General features: G+C 56.5%; 1 protein-coding gene across 3 annotated transcripts in view; it reads right to left on the reverse strand.

Annotated features, from left to right (window-relative positions):
* The window catches only part of MAST3 (microtubule associated serine/threonine kinase 3), a 64,217-nt gene extending 53,618 nt beyond the window's left edge, over positions 1–10,599 (reverse strand). For 2 of the 3 annotated variants that reach the window (XM_075070963.1, XM_032782835.2), the window contains exons 1-2: positions 10,535–10,599; positions 9,000–9,089 (exon numbers count right to left, since the gene is read on the reverse strand). In XM_075070963.1, coding sequence (XP_074927064.1) covers positions 9,000–9,089; positions 10,535–10,581 — 137 coding nt within the window. In that variant the 5' untranslated portion in view covers positions 10,582–10,599. Of the gene's footprint in view, positions 1–5,177; positions 5,324–8,999; positions 9,090–10,534 lie in introns of those variants that run through there. The other variant, XM_032782839.2, reaches the window with a different exon arrangement.
* Between the last annotated feature and the right edge of the window lie 314 nt (positions 10,600–10,913).

Here is a 10,913-nt window from a genome sequence, read left to right on the forward strand (position 1 = left end):
ACAGGAAAACAATCCCCGCCACAGCGAGGGAATTGGGTTAGGCAAGAGCAGGAGGCTTTTCCACTCTGTGGTCACATAGTGTGGAGTGTCTTAAAGTTGCAGAAATGTATTTTTAAATCTGCCTAGCTTCCTCCTTCATTGGCAGAAGAGCTCCAGACAGCACGTTACAGATTTTGCATGTTCTTTTCTTAGGCTTGGTCTACACACAGCATTTGTACCAGTCTCTCACTATGTGGCTAAAGGTGTGAGTTTCTATTGGAATAGTGACATTGGTGCAATCCCCGTGTGGATGCAGTTGTACCAGTATACTAGCATAGAGGGAATACGCTATCTGCACTGGGGAGCTGTTCTGCTTTACCGGCACTGGCACAGTTAACGGGGTACCGCTTTTGTGTTTAGACAAGACCTCCAGAAAGCTGTGAACTTCCACTGCTCTTGCTGCATTTCACCCTTGAGAAGAACCACAATCCCCATGCAACAAGACAAACTCAGCCCTACTGGCAGAGATCCATGTGGTGGTGAAGCTTAGTGCCAAGCGAGTCTGGCTCTCCAATTACAAGGCTTGTCTGTTCCAACCATTCCCTTTTTACAATTAAAGCTGGTAGCCTCCCATCTCTTTCTTTGTTACAGTTTAGCTCCTACACAACCAGGAGTTTAGTGCCTAGAAATCTAAATTAAAAGAGAAACCTGGACCCAATCTCAGCCTTCTCATTAATGAGAAATCCACATCTTGCCAATCACACACAATGAAGAGTGTCCGATGCTTTTCAGCCAGACGGATCTCCCAGTGCATTTTACAAACCATGAACTTGACTCTGCAGCGCGACCCACATGCAGTGCTGAAGAAATGGGGACAAAGGGGAACAACTGTATTGGGGCCCTACACTCAGGAGTGCCCCCAAAACATCTGACTGGGGTGAAATTGAAGGCGGTGAGGCCTCGGCGAACACGATGCACCTGGGCCTCAAATTTCTCCTGAAGGGCTTGACCACATGGACGGACCCCATTGCTTGTCCATGGCCCCACTGGTACTGAGCATGCCCAGGAATCCATCCATGCCAACATCACTGCCGGATCAGGGTCTATAGGGCTTACTTCGCCCTGGACTGACCAGCGGTTTCCTGCCGAGCAGGACACATCACGCATTTAACAACACAGAGCAACACTACACAACTTTTCAGGGCAGGAAATGAAGAGAATACCATAGCCAAGGAAAATGGGAAAATGACACAGGGGATTTAGGGAGGCAGGAAGCAATTACTCATGCTGCAATTTAGCAAGGACACTACAGTTACCCAGAGTGCCCCTAAATCCTTAATGACTACAAGTGGCCAAGATCTCAGTTTACATCTTATCCCTAAATCAGCACCCCCAACAGTATTTTGCATGTTCAAGCATCTGTTCATGACTGCAGGAAAGGGAAACACATGCTTGAACCTGGGTGCTTTGGAGAGTTCCATGCAGGTACTAGCTAGGCCCAGCCCTGCTTCATTTGAGAGCTGACAAGATCACAGCAAAAAGCAGTATGGGTGCAGCCTAATTAACGCAAACAATGAGACACACAGTCGTTAAAGTAAGGGAATTCTGAAGGCTGCCAAGACACCCAGAGCTCAGCCACATTGTGCCTATATAATGCAAGCCACCTCCCCAACCCAGTCATCATTGTGCTTCTAGCAAGACCCTTTATGCTGGAAGCACTGCGTCACCATGACAACTTCCTCCATCACACTCTTCTTGGTACTGCAGTTAGAGCGCTAATGCAGAAAGAAGCATCTGCACTGACACGTTCCTGAGAGCCAGCAATAGGTTTTCAGCAGCCACGCTGGGGAAGCATCGGAGGGTCTTTATTAGTGAACATGTCAGTGAGTCTGAGTGAGGGAACAATTAGCACATGATGATCTGACCAGCCCCAGCTGCCTCCAGCTGGGAGATCCAAAACCATGCCCCTAACCTCTGTTTGCTGAAAGCTGGGAATGGCCACAGGTCTGGATCACTTGATGATTTCCTGTTCTGTTCATTCCTTCTGGGGCACCTGGCTCTGGCCACTGTCGGAAGACAAGTATCAGAGGGGTAGCCATGTCACATAACCGGCATAGACCCAGACTGGGGTGCAAGAGTTTTTAAAGTGTCAGTGAATAAGTAGGCTCAGGTTCGCCACCCATGGAATGAATAAGGAGTCCAAGTCAGTATCGGTGGAGCGGATAGGTACATGGGTGGAGTGCATCCCTTGGTCGCTCAGGGAAGGAAGTGGGTTATTTCCCTGGTCGGCTGTCTCAATTACTCAGTGTGGTATTGGCGGTGTCCGGTGATGTGTTCGATATAAATGTCTCTGGACCACCTGATGGCGTGGTAGCCAAAACATCTGTTAGTCTATAAGGTGCGACAGGATTCTTTGCTGCTTTGTCAGAAGACAGGATGCTGGGCTAGATGGGCTGACGCAGCATGGCCATTCTTATGGCCTTCAGCTTGCCTTTTTTCATGTATGTTGCCCAAGGGCTGGATTCAAGGAGGACAAAACCTTCAAAGTAAATTTCCAACCACCACCCTTTCCCCTGCAATAAGGTAGCTAGAGGAGCAAATTAAATTGCACCTAGAGATGGGAGTCCTCCCATACTGTGCAAACATGGCTCCAAAGCCTTATCTACACTGGGGAAATTTCAAGTCCCTCAGAAGATTGTACATAACCAGCTAGAGTTTTAAGGGGGAGGCATAGCACAGTGGTTTGAGCAGTAGCCTGCTAAACCCAGCACTATGAGTTCAATCCTTGAGGGGGCCATTTAGGGATCTGGGGCAAAAATCTGCCTGGGGGTTGGACTAGATGACCTCCTGAGGTCCCTTCCAACCCTGATATTCTATGATGAGCTAACCCTGCACAAAGCCATCCACACTGGTCTCCCAGGCAGCTGTGGCACTGAGTTGGCTTTAGCAATCTTTACAGAATTTCCCTAGCATAGACATGTCTAGAGCCTGCACTTCAGCAGCCCAGGCCTTTGCTAAACACTTCCCCACCTTTATGCAGAAAGCAAGTGGCAATTTTATTGTCATGTCCAGGAAGTTTCTTTTTGTATGCAAAATAAATGTCCTTCCTGAGACCCATGAATCTGATTACTACAGTGCTGGTCAACAAAGATCTGTAGGCTTGCTGCTTTCCCACGGCCTGAGAGACCAGACAGATTCCATGCCTCAGCCATTCATATCCTGCAAAGTGCAGTTTGGATGACTCTTGCTGTATTTATGATTAAACTGGTTGCTGACTGGCTGGCAGGGTCACATCATCAGAGACCTCCCTTACTCACCCTGCCTTGTACAGTCGCTTCTGGGCACAGTATCACATACTTGTGTTGGAGATAGGGTGAGCAGATGTCCTGATTTTATAGGGACAGTCCTGATATTTGGGGCTTTTTCTTATATAGGCTCCTATTACCCCCCACCCCCGTCCCGATTTTTCACACTTGCTGTCTGGTCATCCTAGTTGGAGAATTCTCTCATGCATTTATATTAATCAAGCGAGATCACTGTAACATTGGCAAGCCTGCAACAGGGAAAGGCAAAACAGAGAGAGAATCCCCCGCCCCGTGTTTTAATTCATCTCCTGGCTTGATTAGTAGGGCAGGTGCTAAGTGATCCCAAGTGTAAATTGCTTGTTACCACCTTTTCAGAGAATATACAACAGCTGCCTGAAAAGCAGACTATAGCCTTTTAAATGTCAACTGTCAAACCAAAACACTGCAGCAAACAGGGCAAGTATCTGGAAAGCGTGAACAAGAGCAGTTAAGTGTCAGAGGTTCTCTAGAGAGCTTCCGACATGGTTTGAATCTCTGTAGGCACAGAGACCACATCTACAGTACAAAAATTAAATTGACCTAACTTATGTCGGCATACAGCCACTGCAGTGATTACATTACTTGTGTGAGTTTACACTTTGCTCCTTGCATCGGCGATGCGTGTCCTCACCAGAAGCACTTGCACCAATCGGACAGTCAGTGTGGGGCATTGTGGGATGGCTTCTGAAAGCCAGCAATAGTGGATGTAAGCAACGCAGTGTCTACATTCTCACTGTGTTGCCCTAACTACATCGACATTGACTCTACATCTCTCATGGAGATGGAGTTCTTAAGTCAATGTAGCAGGCGAGTTTCGTTAGTGAGAGAGAAATATTGGTGTAGTCATTTACAGAGTTAGGTCGACATAAGCTAAGTTGCATCAACCTAACTCTGTAGTGTAGAGCAAGGCAGAGACTTTAAAGGGAGTTCTCTCTGCCTGAACCACTGAAGAATCATTCTGGAACTACTTTCTTGCTTGCAGATTACCTAGGCCTGGGTAAACAGGGGCAACCTCACTGATTGAAGAGAATTTGGTCCCATAATCCTACTTGTATAAGAATGAAACCAAACAGGCCTAAGAACTAAACATCAGCAACAAAACCCTGAAAAATAAGCACCTGCCACCCACAGGATTCTATTCTAATGGAAGTTTCCCTTAAAAAAGCAACACTTTTCACCTTCTTCTGCAGCGTGGGGCACGGGTCACTTGCAGGTTTGAACTAGTATAAATGGTGAATTCTCCATAACCTGAAGTCCTTAAACCATGCTCTGAGGACCAGGCCCTTGGGCTGATCTCAGAGAATCCAGATTTGGGGATCACAACTGGTTGGTCTGGAAAACGATAACACCAAGTGTAACAGGTACATACATGCAGCCTCCTGGTGCAGACCAGCCAATCACTAAGGCCTGCCCTGTGCCAACAGCCCACACTCTTCCGTGTGCAGGATCCAGGGTCCTACCCACCTCACCACCACAGCGACACCTTCTGGACCTTGTGTCTCTCCGTGCCCCTCCTCCGTCACTCTGTTCACTCAACAATCACCATCACTGGGGCAGGAGCAGGCTTCATCTGGATCAGCCTCCCTATGTCTCTGTTCCCCAGCAGATCTCAGCTGAACACGGCCCCATTCTTCCTCGCCCTGCCCCAAACCTGTCTCCTTCCCCAACTGTCCTTAGTTACACTCGGTAAACACGTCAATTCAGCAAAGCACTTTGGGATAGAGCGTGTACAACAGGATGCACGGAATAAAGTCACACGCGCACACAGAGCAGAGCGTGCACACACACGTGCACACAGAGCAGAGCATGCATACGCACGTGCACAAAGTGTTCCTGTTAGCTGTAAGCAAGTACCCTCTGCAGCTGTAAGGTTTTGAGACCCTCGTCTCTGCTGCCACCAGATCTGACCTCATGAGAAACACGGCTCTTCAGCCTGCCCTGGAAGCTGCCCTTCTCATTCCCAGCCTGATGCTCAGTCAGGAAAGTGCCTCTTTATGAGACTGCAAAGGAAAAACGCAGCCACTCAAGCCGTGAGCCTGCAGGTTCCCTGTGTTGAGGGGTTCCCTTCCTGCTACTGGCCATTCCCTGCTTCTCTGCCCTTTTTGGCCAACCTGAAACCAGAGAACTTTGAATCCCAGAGAACAGGGTACCTAGGGCAGGGCAGCCCATGGCCAGAGGCTCAGCCTCAGGTTCGCCTGAGTGGCCGGCCATGCCAACATTACAGGGTGCTGGATTCGGAGCACATCCTGGGATTTAGGAAAGTAACAGAACTCAAACTGCATTGCCCAGGGCAGTTGGGGCCACCCTTGAGGAAGCTCTCTCTGACCCTGACTTCATCCCGCTCCATCACTACGGCTGCAAGACACACTGCACCCAACGTTGCCTGGCCGAGGCAGGGTTGAAACATGCTCATTCTGCTCTGCTGCTCTTGAATTCATGTCACTCAGCTCAGCAGTGACCCGGCATGAATGTCTGGGGGAATGTATCTCCGTGGAACAGGGCCCATAAGTACCATCCGCTCTCTGGGCTTTCAGTTCAGCACCAAGCTCTGCCTCCACAGTTCGTGGATCCCGGGTACACAGTGGGGCCAGGCCCTGTCTCCCAAGACAAAGCTCTCGGCTGGCTCCTGGGCTGAAATCCCTCCCAAGTGCCCAGAATGAACTAAGTACAGCTCCGGGCTAGAGGTGCAAATGCACATACGCAGCCCTTTCTCCCCAGGCCCACAGATTTGCTGCAGGGGAGCACTGCTAAGCAACCCTTGTTTTTCCATGATGCTGGTTCAGATGGACTCAGAAACTGAGCCCTGCACACACAGAGCTGTGTGCCCTGCCTGGAGAAACCTGAGCGCACACATGGCTTCCCGCACGCAAACCAGCGGGGGCTGCTGCATTCAGAAGAGAGGATGCCTCAACCTGCAGCCCCGTTCCACACTCCGAATTCCTCATCCCCATCCCCCAGCCTGGAGCCCCCTCCTGCACCCCAAACCCCTCACCCCAGCCTCACTCCAGAGAACACACCCCCAGCTCAGAGCCCTCACCCCCTCCCGCACCCCAAGCCACTGCACGGGTCCAGAGCCCCCTCCCACACCCCAAATTCCTCATCCCCAGCCCCACCCCAGAGCCAGCACCCCAGCTGGAGCCCTCACTCCCTCCCGCACCCCAACCCCAGCCCAGTGAAGGTGAGTGGGGGAGAGCGAGCCAGCGAGGGAGGGGGAATGTAGTGGGCGGGGCAGGGCAGAGGGCAGGGCTAGGATGTTCGGTTTTGTGCAATTAGAAAGTTGGTGACCCTAGCCCCTCCCTGGGGGGCTGTGAGCCTGACATGTTCCCAATTCCCACGGAGCCCCTGCCAGGTCAGACTGATGGAGCTGCTGCCAGACGGCGCGAACCCCCAGCCTTCCTGGGGGGCACACAGCTACTGGGAAGGGAACTCAGCTCCAGAAAATGCTCCCTACAGCCTGGGAGTGAGCACGACTCCACCGGGTCAGGCACCAGCGCTTGGCCTGGGTGCAGTGGGGCCCCAGAGTGCCTGAAAACCACTGGGATCCATGGGGCCCACCAGTGCTGCCACCTACTGAGCAGCGCCAGCATCCTCCAGCCAAGCCAGAGAAAGCGAATGGCTGGGAAACAGCCCAAGTCCTTGGTGCATCGTCCCTGCTGCCATGACGCTGCAATACCCAGGTCACGTTCCGCCCTCTCCACACAAGGCTGAGTCCTGCCACCCATCAGTGCCCAGGGAACTGGTGCAAACAGGCACATTGGCACAAAAAGGAGCTGCCAAGCCTCTTCCCACATCCTGCTCCCCAAGCCCCTGCACTGGAAATGCCCTCACCCCCTCTGCTGCTGGGCAGGCTTTGGAAGCAGCACCCTAGGGAGCCGGGGCAGTTACAGAGACACCCAGAGGGTACAGTTCCCTGCTGTTACATGCGTGCCTGTCCGGCTAATGGCAGCCGGGGTCCGACTGCTCTCAATCCAGCTGCTTTCTCTCCAGCACACAGCCACTGCATGTGGGGGGCAGGCACAGCCTGGCTCTCCAGCTCCAGTCCAGCATTAATGCCCATTTCAGATGGAGCAGGGGACGAGTGGGAATTAATCTGTCAGACAAAACCCTTCCCATTGCCCCATTAACAGGCTCTCCCTGTTGGAATCAGAGACAAGAGGAGGAGGTGAACTATTAGCCCATAATGCAGAGACCGTGCCAGCCTGATGCACACAGCTCCCCCCAGCCCAGCCCAATCCAATCCACACAGCCGAGAGTGGGGAACCCCAGTCTGACCCACAGGGCCAGCCCCTCCTAGACATACTTGCACAGCCAAGCCCCCCAGCCTGTCCCAACCCACACAGCCGAGAGCCAGTCCCCCCACAGAGATGCCACCCCTGCCTGGCCCGAACCACACAGTCGAGAGCCAGTCCTCTCACAGAGATGCCGACCCTGCCTGGCCCGAACCACACAGCCGAGAGCCAGTCCCCTCACAGAGATGCCACCCCTGCCTGGCCTGAACCACACAGCTGAGAGCCAGTCCCCCCACAGAGATGCCCCCCCAGCCTGTCCCAGCCTACACAGCCGAGAGCCAGTCCCCCCACAGAGATGTCCCCCGCCTGTCCCGAACCACACAGCCGAGACCCAGTCTCCAAACAGATATGCCACCCCTGCCTGGCCCGAACCACACAGCTGAGAGCCAGTCCCCTCACAGAGATGACCCCCCAGCCTGAAGATACCCGACCCGCACAGCCAGGAGCAGAGCCCAGGCCACGCTGGACCCCCAGCCTGACTCGCAGAGTTGGGCCAATGGGGTCAGAGACAGGAGTTCTCAGAGCTGGGGAGTTGCTGACAAGCAGGAATGGCTGGAGAAGGCAGTGGGGCAGGCTGTCCCCCACGTCAGAGATGCACAGACTGGGCCGGGAGGCTGCCTGCTTGGGGTTAAAGGCGCTGGCGCCCAGGCACTGGCCCCATTTCATAGCAAGAGAAACAAGGTCTCCTACCACCACCGCTGCAGGGCCCCTCGGATGAGCCCTGCAGTGCCCGTCCAGACAGGCAGTGCTAGCAGAGCCATGCAGCTCCACATGTTATCCAACAGGGGGAGCACAAGCCACACACTGGATCATGGCTCCAGCTGCAGGCTCCCCATCACCGCCCCTGCCCCGTCCAGCTGTTTGAGGGGAGGGGGCAGGTTAACTGCGCAGTGACAGTGGGGTGCAGCAGAGCGCTGGGCCCCGCACTGACCCAGGTTATCCCAGCTATAACACAATGGGCCCCTTGGCTGGACCCCCTTGACTCACCCCCCCTGTCCCTGGGGCCATTCACGAGCAGCCTCAGGCAGAAGGTTCCAGGTGCAGTGGAGAGGTGGGCGCACTCCCCGGCTGTCCTGGCATGGCTGGAACGCCACCCCCCCCAAGGTACAAGGGATGCTGCGTGGCAGAACACAGCCCACGGCGGCACTCAGACATGCCAGGTGCGTTCAGCACTGCAGCAGGAACCTCCTTTGCCTGCCCTGCCCGGGAGGGCGCTATGGTTACTGATCTGCGCCCTGCTGCCCTGTGCAAAGGGCTCCCACTCTGAACAGCAGCCAGAAGGTTCACAGCCTGCTGCATGCCCCAGGGCACCCCCAGGGCTGCACCCTCTCAGCTCTGTCCCGGCCACAGCTGTGCTGGGTGGTGCTAGGGGACCACAGGGTCTTACCTCCAAGGATGCAGGGTTAGTAACGGGCTGCAGGGGCTGCAGGGGCTGCAAGGGCTCAGCAGGGTCGGGCTCTGGCTACTTGGAGACAAACTGTAAAGCAAGATGCACCAGACCAGTATGAATTCAAATGCCGCCCCCTCCAGCGCTTCGTGCATCCTGGTGCTGCCCAGCAGCCACTCAAGGCCACACTCCTCCAGGTTGCACAGACCCTCCAGTGGGGCCTCCTATGGAGCGTCTTGAGGGTCAGGACTAAGAGGTCCCTCGGAGGTGGGGAAGGGCTTGACTTTCAGGAGGAGTGAGAAGCACCCGCACAACCGTTTATGTGCAATGAGTCCAAAACTGGAATCAAGGGGCCTGGGCAGAGCAGATGGGGAGCCTGGGGCTGGGCAGGCAGGGAGCTGTGGCAGGTCTGGAGTGAGAGGCACTGGGCAAAGCTGGGACGGGGGAGCCCAGGGCTGGGGAAGGAGGGGGCTCTGGGTCAGGAGTGAGGGGCATTGGCAGAGCTGGGAGGGGGGACCCAGAGCTGGGGAAGGAGGGGGTAGCAGGTTAGGATTGAGGGGCACGGGCAGAGCTAGGAGGGGGACGTCAGGGCTGGGGAAGGAGGGGGCTGCGGGTTGGGAGTGAGGGGCATGGGCAGAGTGGGAGGTGGAGAGGAGACCAGGGAAAGAGGGGGCAGCAGGTTTGGATTGAGGGGAACTGGCAGAGCGGGGTGGGGAGCCCAAGGCTGGGGTGGAGGGGGACCCAGGGCTGAGGGGGAGACGGCTGCAGGTCAGGAGTGAGGGGCATGGGCAAAGCTAGGAGGGGGGAACCCAGGGCTGGGGAAGGAGGGGGCTGTGGGTTGGGATTGAGGGGAACTGGCAGAGCAGGGGGGAGCTCAGGGCTGGGGAAAGAGGGGCCTGTGGGTTGGAAGTGAGGGGCACGAGCAGAGCAAGGGGTGGGGAGAAGACCAGGGAAGGGGGGGCACCAGGTTAGGATTGAGGGGCACGGGCAGGGCTGGGGAAGGAGGGGGATGCGGGTTGGAAGTGAGGGGCACGGGCAGAGCTGGGAGGGGGGAACCCAGGGCTGGGGAAGAAGGGGGCTGCGGGTTGGGATTGAGGGGCACGGGCAGAGCAGGGGGTGCGTGGGGGGGGAAGGCCAGGAAAGGAGGAGGCAGCAGGTTAGGATTGAGGGGCACGGGCAGAGCTGGGAGTGGGGAGCCAGGGCTGGGGAAGGGGGGGGCTGCGGGTTAGGAGTGAGAGGCACCGGCACAACGGGGGGAGGTGGCACCAGGGCTGGATGGCAGCGGGCGCGGCTGTGGGTCTGGAGCGAGGGGCACCGGATCGTGTACCCCCCACCCCCTCCCGGGCTCCAGCCAGGCCCCGGCGGCCACGCGTAGGGAAGCGCGCCCCAGACCCTGCGCTCTCCCGGCCGGGACCGCGGCTGCAGACGGTCTCGCAGCGCAGGGGGCGTGGGGCAGCCCGGGGACCCGTCGGACCGCGCAGCCCCCCCGCAGCGCAGCGCCGCACCCTGCGCGCCCCGCCCGGCCCCGGACTCACTCCAAGGTCAGGGACGGGATTTTCAGCCGGTCCCTCCGCGATTTCATGGCTGGGGCGACAGCCCCTCCCCGCAACTCGCAGCGGCCAGCACCAGGCTGCGCTGGAGCGATCTGGGAACCGACCGCCCCCGCCCGTCGCTCAGGAGCTGCGGCTCCCGCAGGGGGAGGTGGCCCCCGCCCGGCGCAGGGACGATGCGCTGTGCGGAGCCGGCTCCGACCCCCCTCCCCGCCCCCAGCGCGCCCGGGCGCACCGGGGCTGCCCCCGAAGACCCAGAGCTTGCGCTGCACAGGGTGGGCTCAGGCCCAGCACCCACCGCATGGCGGGGGGCCAGCAGCCAGGGGCGGCTCCCCCCGCCCCCAGACCTGAGGGGAGCCCCAGG

The sequence above is a fragment of the Chelonoidis abingdonii genome, chromosome 11 (assembly GCF_003597395.2).
Source record: "Chelonoidis abingdonii isolate Lonesome George chromosome 11, CheloAbing_2.0, whole genome shotgun sequence".
Classification (NCBI taxonomy): Eukaryota; Metazoa; Chordata; order Testudines; family Testudinidae; genus Chelonoidis; species Chelonoidis abingdonii.